Here is a 26,913-nt window from a genome sequence, read left to right on the forward strand (position 1 = left end):
ATGGGGCTTTGACCATGGCCATCGTGTAGGGAGGGGTTGGTCCATTTTTGGCTTTGCAGGTGGGTAGAACTGTAGGTAGAACCGGTAGGTAGAACGGTAAAATACAGCCAGTCCACCTCCACGTCCAGTGGTGTACGTGGTTTACAGATATACTGAAACCCAGGAGGTGTGGCTTCATTTAGCATTATGTATTCTCCTGGCTGTTTCAGTTTCAGTAATCAGAAAAAAGTCAATGGTATTGTCCTTGACGACCTCAGCTATGAACGCCGCTTTATTATTAAGGGATCGCACATTGAGTAGACCAAATTTTGTAGACATATCCGAGTCAAAGTCATGCAAAGTCATCAGAAACAAATCCAGGAGTCTGGGAACTTTCAGGAACTTTCAGGAGTAGTGAATGATCCACTGAGTGTTGTGTTTTCAAGCGACGATGCCCCAGGTTCAAAATGTAAGGAATATATCAGTCCCACCAGGATTTCGCGGGCCTTTTTTGTGATTGTTGCGGGCTAAAATGTTTGATGTTGCGGGTGTTTTTAAAAAAAAATTGCGATGGAAGTTGCGGTGTGTTTTTGCTTTTTTGTGAGTACATTACAATAGGGAGTAAATGTTGTATGGTTTCCTCTATTTAGTAGTCCATTTTAATTATATATTTACCTATCTATTCAGGGTTGGCAACTTTTCAAGATCGCTTGAAGTGAGATTTGAACCTGGAGGGGGTGGCGAACATTGATTGTTGAGTTTAAACTTATAAACATTTATCTCAGGCCCTCGCCGCTTGCGTGCGCTGCAGTGACTTCGCGGGCTACCGTTGCATTGTGGGGAATGTAGTGTTTGTGCGTGCAAAACACCATCGAGCGGCTGTGGCCTGCGGACCGGTTCTAATTAAATATCATCCAGGGGGCAATAGATAATCAATTCGCGGGTCGGATCTGGACAGTTTATCCGCGCTTTCATGTAGTGTACCGGGATACTGCTTTTCCTGATCTTTTTGCCGTTATTTTCATCGCTCATGCTGCTTTGTCTGCTACTCTTGAACGTATATACGGAAGTAAGGCGGGAGTTTGTCGACGTCACATCAAGACGACATCAGTGATTGGTCAAATTTGCGGGAAAGTTGCGGTGATTGGCTGAAGTTGCAACACCGCCCTGAATTCGCAGGGTTTGCTTGAAGTTGCGTTGAAGTTGTAAATCGCAACATCGCGACTTTCTGAAGGGTCTGATATATCCAACATCAGCGGTGTAATAGTTCAGGGTTGGTGCAAAATGACGGAATCCGCGATGTATATACCATGGGCGGTGTGCTATACCCAGACATATACAGTTATGGAACACTGCAGGAGGTAAATTGAAATGTCTACTGTTCAGTCGTATAAGTTCGCAGTATAAGTACACTGCAGCAGTACACTGCTAAACACCAGCAAGCACACAGCAGTGACCACCACAAACAGCTGGCTATAGCTGTCACACTTTTGAAACATAGCCACGTTCATAGACCATGTTAGCCTACAAGTCACAACCCCCAAACTACAAAAAGATAGAGCAGTTATATCCACTTATCAAGATGTATGGAGGACATTAACGCTACAACAGCAAGTTAGTGGAGACTTGCCCACATGGAGCAGATTAATGCTAGGCAACAATGAAGTGAGAAAGCTTTTGTTAGACCTGAATCGGAGTATGTACAGCAAACAGCAAGCTGACAGAAAAAGTGGTGCAGAGTTTGTACAGCAAGCCAATAGGACAGGTAATCCAGTCGCATTATTGTAGTAAGAGTTCAATGGTACTTGACACAGCAGGCACGGAAGTCTAAACTAATAATTATAACAAAATAGAGATAGATAAAAAATAGATAAACAAACAAACTCCGGAGCAAAGCGGCAGCCAAACGCGCACAGCGTACTTGCAACCCGGAAATGATGAGTGGTGATGTAGGTGAATGACGAGTGGTGATGTAGGTGAATGATGAGTGGTGATGTAGGTGAATAGGTAATATTTCTAAAATGATGAGTGGTGATATAGGTGAATAGGTAATATTTCTAGAATGATGAGTGGTGATATAGGTGAATAGGTAATATTTCTAAAATGATGAGTGGTGATATAGGTGAATAGGTAATATTTCTTGGCCAAGCAGTTGCAGTCCCTCCCAATGTAAATGTTGAGCCTCACTTAGGAACCGTCATCTGCACATCTGCTGGTGGCATCGGCACATCCACTGACACGCTAGCCCATCTTCTAGGTGTTTTTATGGAATTGTCTTTGTAGAAACATTTAACCAGGATTCAAAATACAGGTTAAGTATGTAAACATGTGCCAGTGATTAGCATGTGGCTCTGGCAGGCTTGTCTATAGCAGCATAACTAAAGAGAGTTGCCTGGGGGTGACCACAGTCACGAGGGCTCACTGAGCTATTGCTTTCCACATGAATCATTATCACAGCTAGAGTGAACACGTCATGGCTGTATGACGGTATCAATATCTCAGATTACATTTTAGAAGACTCAATGACTGGGGACCCTGAGTTCTACACCTTCATTTGTAGTATATTAGCTGATTAAATAGGTGAGTCTGAATGCTAGATTTAAAGATTGAAACTCAGAATCTCAGATTGGAGCGGCCTAAGATGTTTGCATAGTTTTATGTGTATGTATACATACATACATACAGTACATACATATTGCTGCTAAATATATATTAATTTGCTTAACTTTTTCTCAACCTTTATGTGTCTCTTGTTCAGTGCCTTTGCCACTCTGGAAGAGGAGGCCTGTACAGAGTTAGTGCCCTATCTGGCCTATATTCTGGATACGCTGGTCTTTGCCTTCAGCAAATACCAGCACAAGAACCTTCTCATCCTATATGATGCAATTGGCACTCTGGCAGATTCTGTGGGCCTCCATCTTAACCAACCGGTATATGTGCACACACACAAACAGCCACACACTTAGAGACATACGTATGGGCCTATTCATATTTATATACATATTTGACAAAATCGCCATACTGTTGTCTTTAGGAATATATTCAAATGCTGATGCCACCATTGATTCAGAAGTGGAACCAGCTGAAAGATGAAGATAAAGACCTTTTCCCTCTCCTGGAGGTTGGAACCTTTTTGAGAATCTCGGGACCCTTTTGCATTAAAAGTACACATCATATTTTGGTGATATATAGATCCCTTGGCTGTTTCATTGAGAGCTTCTGTACCCTTGCAGTGCCTGTCATCTGTAGCTACTGCTCTGCAGAGTGGTTTTCTGCCCTACTGTGAACCAGTCTACCAGCGCTGTGTCAACTTGGTCCAGAAGACCTTGGCCCAAGCCATGGTGAGTGAGGCTTCCACCCCAGACATGGTGCACTGCTGAAAATTGATGTTTCATATTGATGGAATGGTCCACCGCCTTTCTCAGATAATTTTCCCTTTCTCTGCACTGTTCTCATAGCTCCATCAGTCACAGCCTGAGGTGTATGAAGCTCCTGACAAAGACTTCATGATTGTGGCTCTGGATCTGCTCAGTGGGCTAGCAGAGGGTCTGGGTGGCAACATTGAGCAGCTAGTGGCCCGCAGTAATATTCTCACCCTCATGTACCAGTGCATGCAGGTAATAATATGCATCTCTGCTTGAATTCTTATTGTATTGATTTGTTAGTTTAAGGGCTTGATTATTGCAAGCTGTAGCTCCTATTTTTTTAATACACCAACAGTTGAAGGGTATGATTTCAATGTTGCCAAATCACTTCCGTTGAACAGGGGTAGAGGTAATTTTTAAGTCATTTAAAAGTATTTAATCATGTAATTTAAAGATGCATCTTGAGAATTTTTTGGGGTTGCATAATCTATGCTATTCCTTACATGCATTACATTATATTTTTGCAATATTGATATTACCATAAAGCCTGTAAAAAGTTAGAATATGACATGCTGGAGAAATTGACAGCCTTCTTAAAAATTAGAAAACAAAAAAATATTATCACCATGTATTTTCACCATCATTTGTATGTTCTGTAAAATTGCACTCAGTTTTAGTTTTAGAACTCATTCCCTAATAGTGTTATCTAGCAGCCTGAGGAATTGGGTGATGAATGTAAGGTTATCCCTCAAGCCTGGTTTATACTTTCGCGAGCGACCGTAGCGCGCGACTCCACCCACCTCGCGCGACCCTGCGCAAGCGGTGTAGGCATTTATACTTTCGCGAACGTCGCAAGCGTCGCTGCAGTGTTCTCCGAAACGATAGGTGGCGATAGGTGGCAGTGGAGAATAAAAAACCCCTGCAAAACCGGTGAAAGAACATTTTACCTGACCAGAGACCGTATATATACACACCAGGCATCAAACATAAATATGACTTTGCAATGTTGTCCGAAACTATATGTGGTAGTATAAAGAAACACCCCTCAAAAAAAGGGGAATGAACATTTACCTGACCCATTTTGATGTTGCTTTGTGTTTCAGGTTTGAAAAGTGCTGGAATTTAGGCTAAAGTACTTTAAAATGTTGAAATTACGTTAACAAATACGAGCCTCTTGTAATTCCAGGACGAAACATGAGAGAACGTGAAGACGTTAAGATTGGGCGTTTTGAAAATAAACAACAATTAAATAATGTGATAAAAAGCGAATTATTTTGAGTATATATATATTAATATTTAACTTAATTATGTTTATCGTGCTGGAAAATATTTAAATGGACCATGAAAGTGCCGTACAAGTGCTTTAATTCCACCTTGTATAGGTGTATGAACCCGGCAAACATGACTTTGTCCATCGCGCTGAAGCGCGGTGCGCGCGCGAAGTTACAAAATTCGAGAGGTGCCCGCGGCGAGGCCCTCGCGCACGGGCGGAGCCACAGCGATTACGTCATTTTCGCCACGCGGACCCTCACGCCGCTCGCGGCGCGTCAAGTATAAACCAGGCTTTACTCAGGTGTTAACCTCCAACTTCTTTTTTGCAAGTAATGTGACTTATTTCTGCACTTTTTCAAAATCTCTTTTAGGATAAAATGCCTGAAGTGCGGCAGAGTTCTTTTGCCCTGTTAGGGGATCTCACCAAAGCATGTTTCCAACATGTCAAGCCATGTATTGGTAAGTTCAAAGAGTGCACAGCTGTTCAGCTGTTAAGACTGATAAGGCAGGAATGGCTCTTTTTCACTGTAGCAGCTTTATGAGTATTTAAAGAGGGGGATGTGCCTGGGGGGAGGTTCTGTGGAGTTAAATTCAAAACAAGATAGTAATAATGTCTATGGCCATTTTCAACTGATTTGTTGCTATATTGCTATGCTTATTTTCCATGATTTGAAAATTGTGTGGGATGCTTTGTTGTTTTTGTTGTTGTTTTTTTTTTTTTTGCTTGTTTTGGTTTTGTTGTTGTGGGGGCGTATTGGTTAAGATGTCATTATTGGGGATGGTGTTTGTTACAGAGCATGGTCTGCAGAGTTCTCACACAGGCTTATTTACTTATTATTGGAGATAATGGACAGATGATACCCTAGAGGATGTGTGCAACAATACACTATGGCTAAACATTAGAAAGCTCCCAAGATAATTGGGCACAAAAACAGAAACCAGTTTGAGTTTAGTGAAATGTGTGAAAACATCCAAAGTAAAAAAAACATGTGACATTGTTATTCAGATTTAGATGAGCTTTTGGTCTAATGCAGTCTTTCACATTGAAAACAAATATTATTGCATAGTAAATATTTAAAGTTAGTGAGTAGTTAAGCCAATAATCTGTTTTACCTGAAGTGTTATGAAAATACATAATTTCATAAGTAATGATAAATGATCTGGACACAATATGACTTACTCTAACCTACAAACATTAACAAAACCACAACATATAGTTGACCACTGTAACATGGATGTAGTCATCCTGCATAAAATCAAAGTCTTGCTTTTGAAGAAGAAATCGTGAGAATTTATATCCATAAAAGTCAAAGACTATTTATAGTCATACACTATATTGCCAAAAGTATTTGCTCACCTTCCTTGACTCACATATGAGCTTAAGTGACATCCTACTACTAATCCATAGGGTTCAATATGACGTTGGTTCACCCTTTGCAGCTAGAACAGCTTCAACTCTGCTGGGAAGGCTGTCCACAAGGTTTAGGAGTGTGTTTATGGGGATTTTTAACCATTCTTCCAGAATCACATTTGTGAGATCACATACTGACGAGAAGGCCTGGTTCTGAGTTTCCGCTCTAATTCATCCCAAAGGTGTTCTATCGGGTTGAGGTCAGGACTCCCGGCAGGCCAGTCAAGTTCATCCACACCAGACTACCATCTATGTCTTTATGGACCTTGCTTTGTGCACTGGACGAGTCATCATGACTGGACGTCATGTTGGACGAGCTCCAAACTGTTCCCACAAAGTTGGAATTGTCCTTTCACTGGAACTAAGGGGCCAAGCCCAGCTCCTGAAAAACAATCCCACACCATAATCCCCCCTCCACCAAACTTTACACTTGGCACAATGCAGTCAGAAGTACCGTTCTCCTTGCAACCGCCAAATCTAGACTTGTCAGATTGCCAGTTGGAGAAGTGTGATGTGTCACTCCAGAGAATGCACCTCCACTGCTCTAGCACTGGAATTGCAAAACCTCTGCCTTTTGGCAGTCATACCTAAGTCCAAAAGCTCTGCCAAATGGCAGGAGTTGGCAGGTGTGAAAAACCCTGATTACCTCCAGTGTTATGTAAATGAGGCGTGTGTCAGGTGTGGGTGGTTGCTGCTTACACACCTTTGAATACACACCTTTAGCTGCCTCATGAGACTGCAAGCTCTCTTGCAAGAAGTATCCTCATCTACAGGACCATATGTTTGAGATTTGATTTGTAAAAGGTTGAAATAATGTGAAATTTACACAAACATAATATTAGAATTATAGTGGCATATAAGTGGCATATTGATTATTCAAAATGGCACTGATTTTTTTAACCTTATTTTAAGTAGTTTTTGTCTTTTGAAAATACCAATAGGTAAAGATATTTTTACATAAATTTATACAAAAAACTTTCAGCTACTTGAAATAGAATAATAATCTTGAGCAATTTTAACTTATCAAGATGGAACTTTTTACAGTGTGTCTCTTCCAAAAACACAACAGTCATAACCGGCAAACAAAAGTAGGACATTAAAGAGATTTCAGAGTCACTACTCTCTTTTTTTTGCCCCCCCCCCCCCCCCCCCCCCCATCTTTGGAGGACAACTTTATTTTTATGTAAGAATCAAAAGAAAACAATTCTGTACAATACAGTACAATAGTGATAAAAATAATTGGGGTTAGGTGGACCATACAGAAAAAAGAGGGGAGAGAAAAGAGGGGGAGAAAGTAAAAAGGGCAGAAAAAACAGCTCAAATGACCACTGCAATGGTTCACCACCTGCTGCTCCTAAATGAAGAGCAGAAAGTGTACCTAAGACATACAGCACAAATGACTGTGATATATGTGTATGAGTGAGTGTGTGTGTTTATGTAAGAAGAGCAGAAAGTGTACCTAAGACATACAGCACAAATGACTGTGATGTATGTGTATGAGTGAGTGTGTGTGTTTATGTAAGAAGAGCAGGAAGTGTACCTAAGACATACAGCACAAATGACTGTGATATATGTGTATGAGTGAGTGTGTTTATGTAAGAAGAGCAGAAAGTGTACCTAAGACATACAGCACAAATGCCTGTGATGTATGTGTATGTGTGAGTGTGTGTGTTTATGTAAGAAGAGCAGAAAGTGTACCTAAGACATACAGCACAATGACTGTGATGTATGTGTGTGTGTGAGTGTGTGTTTATGTAAGAAGAGCAGAAAGTGTACCTAAGATATACAGCACAAATGCCTGTGATGTATGTGTATGTGTGAGTGTGTGTGTTTATGTAAGAAGAGCAGAAAGTGTACCTAAGACATACAGCACAAATGACTGTGATGTATGTGTGTGTGTGTGAGTGTGTTTATGTAAGAAGAGCAGAAAGTGTACCTAAGACATACAGCACAAATGCCTGTGATGTATGTGTATGTGTGAGTGTGTGTGTTTATGTAAGAAGAGCAGAAAGTGTACCTAAGACATACAGCACAAATGACTGTGATGTATGTGTATGAGTGTGTGTTTATGTAAGAAGAGCAGAAAGTGTACCTAAGACATACAGCACAAATGACTGTGATGTATGTGTGTGTGTGAGTGTGTGTGTTTATGTAAGAAGAGCAGAAAGTGTACCTAAGACATACAGCACAAATGACGTGATTTTGTGTGTTTATGTAAGAAGAGCAGAAAGAGTACCTAAGACATACAGCACAAATGACTGTGATGTATGTGTGTGTGTGTGAGTGTGTTTATGTAAGAAGAGCAGAAAGTGTACCTAAGACATACAGCACAAATGCCTGTGATGTATGTGTATGTGTGAGTGTGTGTGTTTATGTAAGAAGAGCAGAAAGTGTACCTAAGACATACAGCACAAATGACTGTGATGTATGAGTGAGTGTGTGTGTTTATGTAAGAGCAGAAAGTGTACCTAAGACATACAGCACAAATGCCTGTGATGGATGTGTGTGTGTGTTTATATAAGAAGAGCAGAAAGTGTACCTAAGACATACAGCACAAATGACTGTGATGTGTGTGTGTGTGTGTGTGTGTGTGTGTGTGTGTGTGTGTTTATGTAAGAAGAGCAGAAAGTGTACCTAAGACATACAGCACAAATGACTGTGATATATGTGTATGAGTGAGTGTGTGTGTTTGTGTAAGAAGAGCAGAAAGTGTACCTAAGACATACAGCACAAATGACTGTGATGTATGTTTGAGTGTGTGTTTTTGTAAGTGCAACATAGGATAAATGTATGGAATGTACTTATTAGCAAGGGTAGAAAGTTGTGACAACATTCCCCCAGAGGCCAGAGGCAGGCAGAGAAAGACCCGGGAATCCCACCCGCCCCTTCAGGAGCAGTGGAGTCCCAGGGCCGCACTACCCAGTGACCTCCGCATTCCCGCCCCAGTGCTGTGTAGTGTGTAGGTGTTGGTGTATATCAGGGGTCTCCAATGTGGTGCCCGCGAGGACGTCATGAGTCGCCCGCAGGCTTGTTTTAAAAATAGCTCACTATAGCGCCATGCACCAAAGCGCTGCATCGTTTATGTTTTTGCTACTATTACAGATTGTCCGCGGTTGCTAGCGGTCTTCCCGCTTAGCAATTGACACTCACAAACGCACAACTTTCGTTTGCCACAACTTTTCGTCCTTATTCACCTAAACACACACACACACACTAAGGCTGGGCGATATGGAGCAAAAATAATATCTCGACATTTTTTAGCTGAATGGCAATATACGATATATATCTCGATATTTTTTTCTTCCCAAAAGGTAATAACAAAGAGGCAGTAATAAGTCAAATCTACGTCCCAAATGAGTTGCGCGAAGAAGAGAGGCAGGACAGGGCGGAAGTTGTTAAAAGAGGAACTCAAGTAAATTCACTATTCACAGTGTTGTGCGAGTTCAAAAGAACGCGTTCATTGAACACGCTCATTTTTTCGTGAACGTTGAACTGAACGAAACACATTTTTAAATAACTTGAACATGAATTAGTTCACATTATGTGTCATGAACGGTAGACATCACTGTAAATGAACGTTGGAATTTGTTTCCATTGAAAACTGAGTGACATCTGTTTTCTCTTTTGAAACGCAACGAGAGAAATTTCCTCCCTCCTGTATTCTCGCTGGTGCCGCTTAAATCATGCATCACCAGACAGAAATGGTTTTGACGTTGTGTGCGCAATGCATTGTGGGCAACGTAGTGTCCGCATGAGAATAGTTAAAATACTGGCTAGTTAATAACATACTGGCTTCCGCACGATGTTACCCGTGATGAATTGCAGCAGAGCGGGGTAGGCATAGCACGTATAAGAACGTATAGTGATTTCTAGCTTGTAGTTGTCACGTCTGGCTCCGCACCCTTCTAGTCTCGTCGTTTTAATGTTTTCCTTGTTTTTGTTACGCCCCTCTGTTTCAGCTGTTCCGTGTTAGCTCATCCTAGTTTTACAAGCGTATGTGTGTGTGTATTGCCTATGTCCAGACTATACCTTCAGGGATCATTGTTGTTTCTTTATCTCCTAGTTGGTGTGTATATGTACTATCTACTTCGCAAGTTCGCATTTGTGTCCGCCCCTTGATTGCGCAACAGCCAAATCGTGAAAAAAGTATTTGAATATCTCACGAAAAAAAGTAAAATGAACTGAACTTTGAACTAGTTCATAATTAAAATTGTGAACTTTGAACGTGAACTGTTCATGAAATACTTCCACACTACTGATGTAGCTCCTTGTTTAGGAACTAAATCATTCACAGTGTGAGCACTGCTGCTCTCTCCGCTGTTGGCCATGTTTATTTTGCGCGCTGCACGCACAACCTGCGTCCTTGCGTCATAATGTCGCGATATAGCGAAATCCTATCGAATAAAGAAATGTACCGGTATTTTTGTGAACGATCGCCCACCCCTAACACACACACACACACACACGTATACACCCTCACACACATATACACCCAAACACATATTCTCCATCTGAGTCAATGAATCCACATAGTTCACACCATCACCCATCCCCCCCATCTACCTAGAAACAAAGGATGGCCTAATGGAATGCAAATGTCCCCAGCACTGCCCCCTGGTGGAGACCAGGTAGAAAAAGTGTGGAATGAAAATGCTAGTAATTCTAGTGGCGGTGTGCTTTACATCACTGCATCCGATGCTTTGCATTGCACTTGGTGATGTATGGCTTGGCTGTAGCTGCTCAACCATGCAAACCCATTCCAAGAAGTTTCTGCACTAATCTGAGCTAATCTGAAGGCCACATGAAGTTTGGATGTCTGTAGTGATTGAAAGTTGCCGACCTATTTGCACTATGCACTTCAGCATCCACTGACCCCGCTCCATCAGTTTACGTGACTTAACACAGGGCTGAGTTGCTGCCACTTCCATGTTCTTATAATACAGTTGACAGTTGACTGTGGAATATTCCGGAGTGAGGACATTTCATGACTGGATTTGTTGTACAGGTGGCATCCTATCACAGTTCCATGCTGGGATTCACTAAGCCAGTGGTTCCCAAACTTTTTCTGCCGTGCCCCCCTTTAGTAGATGAGAATATTTTTGCCCCCCCCCCCCCCATATTGACGGATGCACCGATTCACGTTTTTCACTTCCGATAATGATTCAGATATCTGAGGCTTAGTGTCGGCCGATACTGATCCGATAGCGATCTGATAGAGTAAAGCAGTGCTGAATCAACTTAAAACATTTTTTTTTAACACAGACATACTGAATTACAAGTTTATTGAAAACTCTGCACCAGTACAGCACACTTAAACACACATAAAAACATGTAAAAACAACACAACTTGCTTTTGTTCAGTGCAATTATAAATAGAACATTGAATGTCAAATAAATAATACCAAAGAACCTGAAACTGACAAAAACAATTCACAACTTTGGTCAAACATGAAAAAAATAAACTGCAAGAAACCTTTGAAATGGTTCAATAATTCTAAATATAATTTAAAATAAATAAGGAGATGAAATAAGAGAAACAGCAATACCTATGCGGCTAGTTTGCTAGCGCAGACATCACGTAGAGCACAAAGCATGTAACGGCCAGAAATATGTGTACTGTCTCTTTAAGGGAGCGAGTTGAGCGTGCGTATGGAATATTGTTGTTTTTTTTAGCTTTCTGCCGTAGACCGACTCAGACCACTGCTCTTTATTTTATTTCTGTAAGTAACGCATTCAATAAGCTTTGGACAACTCACCAGTTCATGTATGAACAGTCAAGTAGTGCTGGAGCCCAGGTTTATTTTGGTCAACCAGCAAATAAACGGACTAAGTGGAATAGCACCAGTGCGAGTACGAGTCAGTGATTCACCTCTCCTCTGTGTGCTTCGTGTTTCACTTGCCTATTAACTGTCCAAATTCACTTCTATCCAGGTCGGAGTGGATATTTAAGGTTGAACTAACTCCGAAGAGCGTTACAAGCATAGAATTAGACTGAATAGATCTGTTTTTATGGATTGGTCACATTGTCACCGATACCCGATCTAGAATTTTTTTAGATATTAATATCGGAATCGGTGCATCCCTAATATTGACACGTGCACATGTTTTACTTCCAAGCTCCGCGCCCCCCCTGCAATAGCTCCGCGCCCCCCACTTTGGGAACCACTGCACTAAGCTACGGAGAGCAACCCATTCTTTCACTGTAAAAACAGTCTGCAATCCTAGGTGCCTAATTTTATACACGTTTGGCCACAGAAGTGATTGGAACACCTGATTCCGAAAATTTGGATGGGTGAACTGAAAACTTTTGGCAATATAGTGTATTTCCAAATAAAACAACAATCAATTAATCAAGTTTTTCAGTAAAATGGCTTTAAATTCTTGCTAGCTTCATTTGTTTTCTAGACATTAGGCACCAGTCCAAAGCAAATGAACAGTGCTGGATGTGAAACATGTCTTCGCTTCTGTTTGACTACATGTAGTTTTGCCAAACTATTACTTTAATCACAATAAAACGTAATTATTTTAAACATAATTAAAAGATGCTTTTATTTTGTTATTTAACAACCATCATTGTTTTTTTATCTTCTAGCGGATTTCATGCCTATTTTAGGCACAAACCTGAATCCAGAGTTGATATCTGTGTGCAACAATGCAACCTGGGCCATTGGAGAAATTTCTATTCAGATGGGTAAGCCCCTGTTCTAATATACAAATTTACAAATCTCATGTTGAACATTGTTATTAATTCACTTGAAGCTCCCGATATGTTGTTCTGAAATGTCAACATTGTTAAGAAATGAGAAGCCGTTTACAGTGATTTTTATTTGGTAAAAGCACACACATTTTTCAGTGTTTATATATGTGTTTGATAACAGAAACTGCCATGAGTAGTGCTAAGTAAGCAGTAAACCACTTGCAGTACGTGAATGTCTAGTTCTGATAGCACATGCACACAAATAGGAGAAACATCAATGGTTTAAATTACACAGATGGTGTGGATACCTTGAGTAATCACTGATAAACATAATCTGTAATAAATCTTTTTAATTTACAGTGCTCTCATTAACTCTCTACCACTGTAGCCTAAACCTACTATCTAAATCTAAATTCTGAACTAGTGATTTAGATCTGGCTAACCGGCTGTTGGCTAGCATCATTCACCCAAAATAATTAAAAAACTTCATTTACAAAAAAGTTATGAATTACATTACATTTTCACAAATCCAACAAATGGCAACTCGGGGCACTTTGGGATTACATAAGCGAGAGACCTATATGCAGAGTCACCCAAAAGAGTTGTCTTTAGATGCCTGTCATCAGAGGCAGGCGGCGTTTTTGGACAGTAGATGCCACAGTCGAGTGGCACTGGCCACACTAAGTGCCACGATTATGTGGCATCTGCCACAGGGTGGCAGAAACTTGGTAGAAAGATGTACCTCCCAGTGGCTTCAGCTGTATTTTATGGTTTGTGATTGTGATTGTGTATGCAAGTTCGATTAGCTCTACGTTTGCTTGCTCTTCCCAAATACCCTGGATGTTTTCCAGACCTGAATCTTAAATTTTTCAACCTGAACTTTAATTTCAACAACTTGAATCTTTGGACACCTAACTCAATTTCTTGAGTTTTTTTTCAAGAAATTACAATTTGAGATTCAGGTTCTGGTGACACTGAATTATAGGGGAGTGACAGTACACTCAGCTCACGAGACGAGACACGATATTGGGTTGACGAGATTTTAAGAAAACTAAAATGACAAATTATATGACTGGACAGCAGACTTATTTACCTGAGTTGCACATGCATTTTGAAATGTTTTATTATAACTCTTAACATGCATGATGTAAGCATGAACTTTTAATAAACTTCTTCTGCAAATTGAAAAAAAAATCATAAAAGTTAAAATAAATAAATTTCTCTTTTTTTCAAGTGCAAACAATATTATGTGCTAAACAAAAAGTTCTTCTCTGTCAATACAGAGTGCAAATAGTGCAAACAGAGCCTGACCAAGTATGTCACTGAATTTGCTGCAACTACACTGCCATGTTCAGTTTTAAGAATATTGGCATGTCCACATATAAGCATATTAACATCCCCACACTGCTTCCGATATCCTTTGCTGTTTCAACTTGCCAAAGCGCCTTTCTGTCCCTGCTACCTCTGTTCAAGTGAGATATGTTGATCTGAGTACTGAGCTGTGGTGGTGCTGTAAATGTCTCTGCATCGTGCTCGTATTAGTCGCGGTGTACGGAATTATTTTCATACAATGTTTGTATATGGTCAGTGTCTTATCAGTCACTCTCTTGCCATTTATCATTTCCGCCGGGTACCCAAAATGCTGCCAAACAAACGATTTGAAAGTGGCGGGGGCATCTTCAATAGTAATACCTGTATTTTCCGACGTCATTTTGGCTGCTTGCTGGATCACAAATCCCACGAGACAGATTTTTAACGTGATGAGAAATATCGCAGTTACATCTCGCATGATTCTCGTCACACCCCTACTGAATTATCACCATATACATGGGAAAATACACGAACAAGCAGTGATGTCAGTAACGCGTTACTTAGTAACGCGTTACTCTAATCTTACCACTTTTTTCGGTAACGAGTAATATAACGCGCTACTATTTCCAGTCCAGTAATCAGATTAAAGTTACTTATCCAAATTACTGTGCGTTACTATTTATATTTTCCCTAGTAAAATATATATTTTTGCTTTCTTCTTGGCTCAGTTCTACTTTTGCGTCTGACCGTAGCGCTCGACTCCGCACGCTGCGCGCGACCCTGTGAGAGCGCGAGCACGTTTTACAAGTCATTCTTTGCTGTGTCCTCCCGTAACGATATGTGGTAGTATAAAGAAACACCCCTCAAAAACAGGAGAAGGAACATTTACCTGATGAATTTTAATGTTGCTTTGTGTTCCACGTTTGAAAAGTGCTGAAATTTTGACTAACGTCGCCTACTTTAAAATGCTTGAAATTGTAATGGTATTTCGTTTCACAAGCTGTCTGACTGAACTGGGGTGGGTTTCCCGAAACGTTTGTAGCTTCATACGAGGTTACAAAGTACTTGGCGCTACGAACGTTTCGGGAAACCCACCCCAGTTCGCTTGTATTACGTTTACAAATAAATTTACAAATAATACCGCGCAGCTACACAAACGTAATGTCAGGAGATACTGTAGCGACTCCTACTCCTCACGGCGAGTCTTGCCCTTTAAGTGACACTGGTGGGCGGAGCCTGCGCGCGCCAGGGTTGCGTTATCAATAAAGTTTCCCTCCTCGGGATTTTTGGAATAAGCAGTTTCTGCCTCGGTTACCGAACCTGCTTCAATACATTGTTACTGTTAAAAATGCACTTCCAATAAAGTGAGTATTGGAAAAATTAATTTTGCTGCTGAATGTAACTACTAAAGTAACTTGTAATCTAACGTAGTTACTTTTAAAATCAAGTAATATGTAACGTAACTAAGTTACTTTTAAAAGGAGTAATCAGTAATCGGATTACTTTCTCAAGGTAACTTAGCCATCACTGCGAACAAGCGAACACAGACTAGAAAGAGAATTAACAGGACACAGAAAAAAACGACATGCGCTAAAGAGAGAACTTGGCTAGTATTGGAAAACCAAACATAAAGTAAAACTCAGCAACAGACCTGAAACACACAAACCGAGAATAGCGGAGAGAAGTACACAGGACTTGGAACAAGAGACATGAAACAATGACCATCAACAGGGCATTAAGAATTTGGGGTGTGTATATGTGTGTGTGTGTGTGTGTGTGTGTGTGTGTGTGTGTGTGTGTGTGTGTATATATATTAGGGGTGGGCATAGATAAATTTTTTTAATCTAGATTAATCTCACTGAAATCTTGAAATTAATCTAGATTATCTATATATAATCTATATTAAAATGGCTCATATGCGTGCTACCCAAGTAATGACTAAAAGTCAGTTTTTGAGATAGGATTTCTTAATACAGAGGGTGCATTAGACCAGGGGCTTATCTCCTGTTTCCAAAATGCATCAATGACTGCTTGAGGAAGCTGTTCTACTTTGATACTTGAAGAAAAAAAAACATGCTCAATAAAATGTAGGCTACTTGTGTTCAACGGTTTATTCAGTTAAACATGAATTTGTAAGCCTACATACTGTACATTAAATAACATGTTTATTCAGCTAAACATGATATTTAAATGTAAGCCAACATTTAGTACATTTAACCTGATGGATATAATTTTCAAAAGTCAGTTTTGGTCCTCTGTAGTTTTAACGGTTAAAAAGAAATATTTAAATAGCGACGAATCTAGCGCTAGGACCATGCAGAAAACGACCGCTCCGAGCTCCACTCCGGTAACACTTTACGTTCCTAAAAATGAATTTTCCATGAAGCAAACCTGGCGACTTCGTAGCTGCATCCATGTAAAAACATGTACGATTTGTAATTCACAGGTTTAAAAACTCGTTCTCGCCCCTACTGTGCAATTTGGTTAGGAATACAGCCGAGCTAAACTATCAAGTTGAAAGTCATCATAGTTTGCTTACCCATTTTGACCCAGTTCCCAACCCAACTTTAAGAATAGATTAACGGCGATAATTTTTATATCGCCCGATAAGAGTATCAAATTAACGACCCCACCACTAATATATACACACATATACACCCTGAATATATATATATATATATATATATATATATATATATATATATATATATATATATATTAGGGGTGGGACGCGATTAAAAAAATTAATCAAAATAATTACAAGCTTTGTAATTAATTAATCGAAATTAATCACATTTTAATCGCATTTCAGTATTTAACATGAGAAATATTAATTTAAGTTTGAATGATGAATGAATCAATGAACATAATCATAAACTTCAACATGTTGTTTATTTTTCCACCAGTCTTCTACACAGACCAATAGATGAGTGCAGAAAACAGAGCAAACAGTTTTCAGAACACTGGAAATTCTAACCAAAAATGTTGTTTTTTGTTGGTTTTGCTCAGGATATTGGAAGAATAAGAAGTAAAGTAATTTACTAAAGTAAATCAGAAGATGTTTTTTAATATCATTTGAGATGGTAGACTTTCTTTAATTTCCCAGGCCTCTACCACAGCCATAAAGTCCTCTACACAGACATCTCCATAGTGCCTAGAAGTGATCTTCTGCATGCTCAAAGCAAATGACTGGATCTTCCATTCATCATCTATAATATGAGCTGTCACACCAGGATAATTCTTGTTGCTATCAGAGGTCCAGTGTCTAACGGGGGGGGGTTTATACTACCACATATACTACCACAGGGGTGTTTCTTTATACTACCACATATCGTTTTGGACAACACTGCAAATAATGTGACGCGTCAAGTATAAACGCCTCCGCCACTCGCGCGAGGTGTTCGGAGTCGCGTGCTACGGTCACTCGCGAAAGTTTAATCAGTCTTAATGATCCAATGAAGGTAATTTAAAAACTAGGACATTTCCTCACTTAAACAAAAAAAACCCGGGACATGATGTGAAATACGGACATGTCTCAGGAAATACGGATGTTTGTTCACCCTATCGTACTAGGAATACATTTAGCAGCTAAGCTATCATTACTGACCTGCGCGTTAGCCCCAACATGTTTTACATTGAGGTGGTAACGAAGGGTGGAAGTGCTCCTGTGATAAACAAACTCTTTCCTGCATAAAGTGCAAATAACACTATTTGTTTGTGCTTTTACTTCCATTTAGATGTTTCTTATATTTAAATTTCCCATCCACCAGCGTGGCCTCTTCAGTCATCTCCATCATGATCTTATTGTGCGTCCATATAATCTGTATGCCTGGAACTCGTGCACTGAGAAACATTCCACGGTGCAAAAGTGTCTCATGCGTTAAATGCATTAAAATGCCTAAAATTTTTTTGTTCGTTATTTTCTCTGTAATTAATTAATCGAAATGAACATGTTAAAGTCCCAGCCCTTATATCCTTATATATTAGTGGTGGGACTTTAACGCGTTAATTTCGCCACGCTGGACCAGCATCAGCAAAAAAAAAAAAAAATCTCAGACAGAGAGCACGATCCTCCAATCGAAATCGCTCCTATGACAACGTTGCGTGCCGAACTTCCAGCATTAAGAAGTATTTTGAGACAAAACACGACAAGATGTATAAAGACCCCACCGAAAGAGCCGAAGTCGTTAAACGTGCCGTGGCTAGGTATGGCAAATCCTAAAGTGACTAAACGTCCGCGACTACCCCCCCCCCTCCAATTTTATTTGTTGATAGTGTCACCCTCATTGACTAGAAATGTTAAAGTTGGCACTCCATGTCTCAAAGGTCGCCGGCCCCTGGTATAGATCATAACAGCAGCAAGCCATTGGCCTGCTTTCTGCAGAATCAGCTCTCTGACATTAATAGTGGACACATAGTGGAATAATAGACACAGTGAAGGTCATGGAAAAATTCTTACTTAAAATTCTTTTTCAACTTACATTGAAAAACTCAAGAAATCTAGCCTTTCAGTGGAGAACCAGCTTATCTTCCATCATCAGAAAAATACTTTTGTTCTGGTGTCCTGGCAAAAATGACAGATTCTCAAGATCAAGCTGACTGAAATTTGATTGCACAAAAGTGAATAGAATATAGTGTTTCAATGATTTTAAATATAAAATTTTGTATATGAAATGTGATCTCTACTACAGATTCTTTCCTGCCCTCTCACTTATTTGGACCCTTGGAATTTTACTGTCTCTTATACATACGCACTAATCCACACATTCTCTTCTCTATGTGCAGGTGTTGAGATGCAGCCTTATGTGTCCATGGTTTTACATCAACTGATAGAGATAATTAACAGACTCAACACACCCAAGACTCTGCTGGAGAATACAGGTATCACTGGGAGGTGCTAGAGAAGGCCATCCCCTAAGAGGGAGCTTCTCACACCAACCCCCATTTCCGACTTTGCAGTGGCTATTAATCTCCAAAAATAATTCAAGGGGTGGACATTATAAGTCTTGCTATTAGCTACATTATGAAGTACACATACCCAGTTAAAATTGGTAAAAGGGATATGGTAAAATCTCAGCAAAGAGTGCAAGTTCCTCTTGTCCATTCTTAAAGATTCTTAGTACATGTTCTATGTGAGCATAGCAAACCTTGTAATAGTCCAACCATGGTGTTGACAGAAGTGGATTAATTATTTGAAATGAGTGGTGGAAATTGTTCATACCTCAGCAGATGTTATCTGAAAGCATTCAACAGGATGTTTTTTTTAGTTAATTAGGATTTAAGAATTAGTATTACTAATGTTTTAAAATGTAACCAGCTAGAAGACAAATGTTGAAATGTGAAGTCCGGTAAAACCTCACTGAAATCATCTGAATATATATTTAGAGTCAAAATGTATCTCCGTGTTCAGCTCTAAAACATTTTGTGATTTGAAGATAAACATATAGCACCTACACCTTGCAAATATCCTCCCAGTTCCAGTCCAGGTGTATCATAAAGTCCTTTGATCAGAAAGCTGCAAATCTGAGCCACATGATAAGTCTACATTGATTCCTATCTAGATTTGACCTGACTTTCATAGCTAACTTCCCCAGAAACTAGGGTACTTGTAGATGTGTTCCTGTTTGTCAGTTTGTTTATGTTGTTTTAGTTACTGTTTTGTATTTTTTTCAATGTGAATGCATATCTGCCAGTAGATGTTGAATGTTGTTAAGTTGAGGGTGGCTAATGTTTGATGCAGGATAGCTAATTTTAGTCACTGCTAAAATTAAACACTGCCCTCCCATACATTCTTCTTAAAGTAATCCTTCCACCCCTTCCCAGGGGAAAAAAACTACTTATTCAAAAAAGGAGAAGCAATTGCACACAAGTCTTAGGCCAAGTGTGGGTGTGTTCCAGAGTGTTTTATACTGTGGGGTGGGATACTTCTCACACAATTAAAGAAGAATGTGGTTGCCTTCATGTCAGTGGTGCTGTCAAATGGATGTCACGTGATGTTTCAAATAGGATCATATTTTTTTTCTTTAAGTGCATTTTTAAAAGATTTAACAATCAACAAACCTTAATACATTATCTGTATCACACTGATCACATAGTTTATTTATTGTAGTATGTATCTAAGAAAAATAAGAGTAGACAGCTAGAGGTAGTTTGCTGTCAAAAATGGGTCCCATATTGGCAGCAGATTATAATTAATGGTAATGGCAATGTCAGCAGTTCCCATTAGATTTGTTTCATAGATTAAATGATTTTATTGGACATGGGATAATCATTGAAGTTGTTTAATTGAATATTATAAGTTGAATATTATGAATATTGAATATTATAAGTAAATAGGCATGTTTATGTAGTATAAACAAAGACTTTTCTATGTGTTTCTTCATAATGACCATTTATTTATTTACTTTTCCCAACCTGCTCAAATAACCATGGAACCTCATGCATGACATTTATTGCACTGATTAAAATAAATGTAAAAAAAACAAAGTAAGGAGTGAAGGAGTGCCTACACTCTAAAGGGACTGTAGCTGGCCATGTTCCCAGAGTGGCAGTGTTGCACTGGCAGGGTTTCACATTTTGCCTTTTGCAGAGTGACATACTGATTCTGCTGGGTGTCTTCACTTGACAGCCCCACATGGCTGGCACAGAACGCAGGTCTCGCATGCCTCTTAAAAACATCCACAAGCTTCGCCCCCACATTGAAGCCTTGTTTAGACCTACAAGGACTGGGAATTAGGGATAATAAAAATAGCTTGCAGTGAAATGATTCCCTAATATTTTCCCTAATGATTCCCTAAACAAATCACTTTGATTACATTCTGATTGAGTGTAACTTTCTTGATTTTCCAGAGTAAGTATAGTTACTTCCTGATCCGCCACTTGATTTTGATACCATGCATTAGTCTATCCTGCACTGAACTATGTTCTAATGAGCCAGTCATCTGCTTTCTGCATGTCTCATTGGACTGTTCATAAATGCCTGTCTTTAATGAGAATGTTGCATAGTTTTGTGTCTTTTAAACTCAGGTCTTCCTCTGTGCCTCTTAAGATCCTGGTGGAAACTTGTCCTCTCCATGTAGTTTGCTTGTTGTAATGTTTTTTCTTAGGAAAAAATACAAAGACTTTTCTGTTCTATTTAAGGATATTTTTGTGAGTTTAAGGGAGAAAATCTTAGAAAACTATTTTAATTATATATTGCCCTTTTTAGAATAAATCGTACAACAAAACCATAGAACAAAATACACTTAGCCGTCTTAGCCTTTTATGTAAAATAAATTAGTTAAACCCAAAAACTAAAGAGATGCTTTAGCTGTGGTCTTGGTATAGTAAACCCATCGTTTTCTAAGATGTCTCCCTTAAATGAATTGTTTCTTTTTAGAGTGTCATATTTTACATTTCCCCTGCTTAGTCTGGGGGTATGAAGAGCGCTAGTGAAATCTTGTGTTTATTCTCATACACAGATTCTGTTGAGTTCTGTTTCTGAGTTGTCTGTTTGTTTGTTTGTTTTTTCTTTTTGTTTATCTCCTCCTCCCCCTCCATTCGCTCATGTCTTGGTTGGCGTTTGGTGCTGTATAACCGTGATTGCGTTACCTTAGCAATAACAATTGGTCGTCTTGGTTACGTTTGTCCTCAAGAGGTGGCACCCATGCTACAGCAGTTTATAAGACCCTGGTGTGTATTATTCAATCTTTTATTTCATTCATTATCTTTATCTGTCTATCTTCTCTGTACCCTATTCATTCCTTCTTTCTCTCCTGCCAACCTGCTCTACAACCTTGTCCCAGTCCTCTTAGAAAGCCTCCTTTCTGCTTAATCATAATTTGAAAAGTCTGAACAGTTAAAACCAGACCTTTTAAAGTTGCCAAGATCTTTCTGCTGTCTGTGCAGTCCATCCATTCAGTTTGTGTTCTCCAAAATGACGTAGTAGGAGCCGGTTGAAGAGATTTGGGATGGGGCATCTTTCTCCCTGGCCTTCTCCCTCTCTTTCTCTCTGTCACTCTGTCTCTTTTCTGTTCTGTATGACCAGTCGATATCATTACCTACCATGTGACTAACCCTGTCCTTCTAGGTCTTGTCGTTTAATTTGCCTCAGTAGCACCTTCATGTATTCTGTATTGATTTATTTAAGTTTTTTTTTTGGTTGCTGTCTTCTATCTAACAACTATTCAAATGCATGGGATAATATCACATTATTGCTGATGATAAAAAAAAAACCATGAAAAGACATGTTTGTAAGGAATATAAGGTGGAAAGTGTCTCCTGATAGATTTAGAGCCCTCTAGCTACATGATTGTCCCATAAAAAGTCTCAAATCTCCCCTAGTGGATGCCCCTGAAACAGAAATTGGCAGAACATATGGTGCTTTTACATATTATTTCAGACAAATCTGTTCTTTTAAAGCAGTGAAGTAAAATTATTTCCAAAGAGAGATTAATGACTGTTAACTGAAAATTTGACAACTCATTTTAAACAACTCATTTTAAAATATTGAGGCTAAAATGTGTCTAGGGCCTATGTTAAAGACAACTTTACATGTTAAATATTTTATGAATATTTGTCATACATTTTTATAAAGTCACTTAAATATAACTTAATTTTAAGGTGCTCTGAGGTGGTATAGGTGTTCTGAATTTATGTGCATTTTGGCTGCTGAGTAAGTGAACAGGTGTGGTATTTGAAAATGGGCCTTTTCTCAATCACTAGGTGCACTTCACTGCGAAATATAAGAGACAATGAGGAAAAAGACTCTGCCTTTAGGGGGATCTGCACCATGATCACAGTGAACCCTGGAGGTGTGGTGCAGGTGAGGTGCATTTGTAATACCACTTTAAATACCGCAATCATGGATTTTTAGATCTGCTTATCATGCGTATTATGTGTTAGTTCCAGCTTTTGTAGCCAGATTGCACCATAATAATGTATTATTTTTCAAATGCAACTTTTATAACCTGTTTGAAAAACACAACAATATAGGCAGATCTTATTTGAATGTATAATTATTGCTCTTCATGCTCTTGACAGCTGGTTTCTCCTTTCATGGCTCTGTGAAGAACCCCAATCTAGTGGAAATAAATTAATGCTGTCATTGTTGTTGCTATGCTTGGGAGAAACCCTGATTTTTACTTAGATTTTTCTCACATCATAATTTACTCAACATGGAAAAAAGCCAAACAAATGTTCCTCTTACCTGTTTATCAACCTGCTTTTAGGACTTTATATTTTTCTGTGATGCTGTAGCATCATGGGTGAACCCTAAAGATGACCTACGAGACATGTTCTACAAGGTAAAATTAATAGTGTTTGCAGAGGATGATAATAACGTGAAAGTTTTTTCATGTCAGTCTGAAATAAGTCAAATGTACATTGAGAATGACCTGTGCTTCTTGACAGATCCTACATGGGTTTAAGAATCAGGTTGGTGAAGAGAACTGGATGCGTTTTTCAGACCAGTTCCCCTTGCCTCTGAAGGAGCGACTCGCTGCTTTCTATGGAGTCTAATCAGAAAGAAACTGGCCAGGTATAAGAGGTAAAATGCCTTACCTACCCACTTTTGTCATGATAGCACTTCAAGTAAAGAAAAATGTAATACAAGTTTAGCTTTATACAAATTTTCTTATACAAAAAAGGACTTGGACATTTTCATTTTATTTAAAATAAAAAGTGTTTTTTTTTTTTTTTTTTTTGAAAAATAATGTTTACCCAACTTTTCATTTATTATTTTGTTAACTTGTATTCAACTCGTTTCTTTTTGGCTTAGGTCCTTAGGTATGAGAAATCATAGGAGCCTCAAAATCCCCAGGGAACATGTGGCCCTTTACTGGGGGGAAGGGTGGTCTAGCTGGGATTCAGGGGTATCTGGAGCCCCTAAACCCCTTAAGGTGGGGTGGGAGGGTGTTGTTTGATGTGGTACAACTCAGCAAAACTGTGTCAGGAAAGAAATTAACATTAAATGCCCAGTCAACCAAACTAGAGATGAAATATCATAAACATTTTTTTCATAAACAAATACTGTTCATTTTTTTTTTGTTAATCTAAAATTTATACAGGATATTAAGGGGATAAAAACACAGAAAGGTAAAATCCTTGCTATGATTGCTACATCATATTTAGGAAAATATCAGGAAAACTACAGCGTTTCTCTAGCTGCGGAGAAAGGTATCAAATCGAATGGCACAGACTAGAGGTGGGAGTACAGAGTGGTAACTTTTAGGTACAGAAACATGCATGGGGTGGTACAAAGTATAGTCTGACTACATGAAAGTGTGCAGTCCATACTGTTCTTGTGTTGCACAGCAGTACATGGTAAAATATTAAAGTAAATGCTGAAAAACTTCAAGTTTTAATGTATGGTGTCAAAAAAAAAAGATCCCTGCATAGATAGTGATCACACATAATGTAACTAGAAATGTGAGGGTCCACAAACCATTTATAATAAGAGTATGTGATGGAGATGTTTTTTCTCCGCATTTCATTTTGTATGTGTGTGTGTGTGTCTGTGTTATGATGTGATTTGTCTTAATATATTCGTTAACTTGAGCATGAAGGTGCCAGAGAAGGACATATTAGCTACGTTACATCTCATACACACTTGATACTTCAAACCCATATATTGTTTCATTTTTGTGTGTGAATAAGTAATCATGGTCTCATGATAAGTACATTACTTTATGGTTTGACATGGATCAACAACTTCAACCCTTGTGTGTCAAGGTGTGTATGTGGGTGGACGTGTGTGACATTTTTTATGTCTGCTTATTTTTGCCTAGTTTGGGAGCATGGTTTTGCAAATGCTTGTAATGATCTTTTTGACTAGAATAAGATGGGTACTTAAATGTTTGATTCATGCATGTTGGTGGCCTTGCAATTGGTTTTATGTTGCTACCCAGAGACACATCTTACATAATGAGTTGTTGTGTATTTGCATCCTGTTCCTTGTATGTTTTTCACCCCCTCACCACTTTTTTGCTGAAACGTGTTTGATCAAAATAGCTCACCAAAATGACACATTTTGTTTTGATGCTGTCTCTGTGTGTGTACATATACATACACACACACACACACACACACACACACACACACACACACACACACACACACACACATATATATATAGAGTGTGTGTGTGGTTTTCAGTCTTACAATACAATTGCTTGAATGTCTCTGCAGGTCAGAGCCATTAACAAAATTACTTATTTTGACTTGTCTTTGATGTTGTTCTCATCCCACAAATCTAGGACCTTGGATGTACATGTAAAACACAAATGACCAAGAATGACATGCTTTTAGTGGGAGCTATTAAAGATTCTTACTCAAGATACTCAGACTTTTACATTTGAATATCAGTTGTCTATATGAAAATGAAGTAAGAAAACTGGTCAGTTTTCAGTGTGGGTGATTTCTAGTGTGTAATTAAATGGACACGAAATGACATGAGTAAACTATAGGAAGGGGATTCTCCTTTAAATGCAATACCTGCAGTAGAAACATAATGTGTTGCAAATATCAATATTGTTAGGAACTGTACATTATTTAAAGAAGTTAGAGTGATTCAACAGAAAAGTATGTATTTAAGAATTCTTAAGCAACCTGTTTTTAGTGCCATACAAACACCATGGGATATTATCAGACTTGTTCATCTGAATACGTGATTTTAATACATGTTTGTCCCGTAGGTGTGTCTAGTGTTAATAATTTGTCACATTCCAGCTGTTTCAATATGTTAATAAGAAATTCGCTTGGCTTTAAAATGAAAAATGAAATGAGTTTGAAAAATGAATGCTGTTAGTGTTGTCTTACATATGAGTGCTGCTATGTGACGTTTTCTACTTGAATTGTTTGTTGTTGATGTTGTAGAATCCTCAGGAGGTATGTACACCATTTTATTTTGTTTAAATCTGTTATACTGTTATTCTAAATGCCCCCCCTCATATAATGAGTAGCACGGAAATCTACTCCTGTTGTTTCAATTAATATGCTTCAGACACTGACTATCCTTTTTCCCCAACAATAAAGGCTTTCCAGTTTAGGAAAGAAAAATCTGACAGAAAAAAACTACATTAATAAAAGTACAATGTACTATAGTGTTATTTTGTAGCATTTTTCACTTAAATATTAAGCAATGCATTGCTTTTTATCAAGATAAAATGACAGAGTGGGGAGAAACTAGTACAGCAGTATGTGAATAGTGGCAACTTGTTCTAATGAAATTAAAGTGCAGTATTTACTGTGATGCCTTGAAATTAGACATTTCAGGCAGTTCATATTGCTAGATGACTGCTTGCTTAGAGATTGCACAATATTAAATACAGTAAAGGTTTTTTTTTTTTCCTTTAATTGTTATTTGTCAAATTAGCACTGCATCAACTACTGTTTTTTGTTTGTTTTTTAGAATGGGGGAGGGGGTTAATAGTTAAGGAATGATATAATAGCTATGTAAATCCTCTTTGCTTGTTAGCTCTCATTGCCCTTATTTGAGAAGTTTCATTTATTACTTTTTTTGTGAAAAGCTGCTGAACATAAAACTCAAAGGTAATCATTTTTGGGGGCCACCAAATATTTTGGATCATGCAAAGAATCTATATTGTAGTAATTTTGTAATGACATTTGTATGACCTTGTGATGGATGTGACTTTGTATCACTGCTTGGATCCGTACATTGAAAATAAACTGTTTACATAAACTGTTACCTACATGTCTAACTCAAATTTCTTTTGAGAAAACTAGATCCTGAAACCAGAACTACAAAGGTACATTAGATTTTGATAATTATCAGACAATTTATATTAAAACATACATTCATAAAAGCATAAGTCATATATGCCTGCTGTCTGCAGTTTTACAAATGTAATATCTGCTTTCATGAAATCCCAAGCATTAAG

At 38.6% G+C, this 26,913-nt stretch overlaps 1 protein-coding gene across 4 annotated transcripts in view; it reads left to right on the forward strand.

Moving 5' to 3' along the window:
- The window catches only part of tnpo1 (transportin 1), a 53,269-nt gene extending 26,549 nt beyond the window's left edge, over window positions 1-26,720 (forward strand). Inside the window, exons 13-24 of one of the 4 annotated variants that reach the window (XM_076988243.1) lie at window positions 2,738-2,909; window positions 3,014-3,100; window positions 3,213-3,320; window positions 3,438-3,596; window positions 4,988-5,075; window positions 12,620-12,718; window positions 18,821-18,916; window positions 21,631-21,706; window positions 22,739-22,838; window positions 23,245-23,319; window positions 23,426-23,561; window positions 23,793-26,720. In XM_076988243.1, coding sequence (XP_076844358.1) covers window positions 2,738-2,909; window positions 3,014-3,100; window positions 3,213-3,320; window positions 3,438-3,596; window positions 4,988-5,075; window positions 12,620-12,718; window positions 18,821-18,916; window positions 21,631-21,706; window positions 22,739-22,838; window positions 23,245-23,319; window positions 23,426-23,533 — 1,168 coding nt within the window. In that variant the 3' untranslated portion in view covers window positions 23,534-23,561; window positions 23,793-26,720. Of the gene's footprint in view, window positions 1-2,737; window positions 2,910-3,013; window positions 3,101-3,212; window positions 3,321-3,437; window positions 3,597-4,987; window positions 5,076-6,209; window positions 6,879-12,619; window positions 12,719-18,820; window positions 18,917-21,630; window positions 21,707-22,738; window positions 22,839-23,244; window positions 23,320-23,425; window positions 23,562-23,792 lie in introns of those variants that run through there. The other 3 variants (XM_076988244.1, XR_013124649.1, XM_076988245.1) reach the window with 3 other exon arrangements.
- The last annotated feature ends 193 nt before the right edge of the window (window positions 26,721-26,913 follow it).

This window comes from Brachyhypopomus gauderio, unplaced genomic scaffold (genome assembly GCF_052324685.1).
Source record: "Brachyhypopomus gauderio isolate BG-103 unplaced genomic scaffold, BGAUD_0.2 sc61, whole genome shotgun sequence".
Lineage (NCBI taxonomy): Eukaryota > Metazoa > Chordata > Actinopteri > Gymnotiformes > Hypopomidae > Brachyhypopomus > Brachyhypopomus gauderio.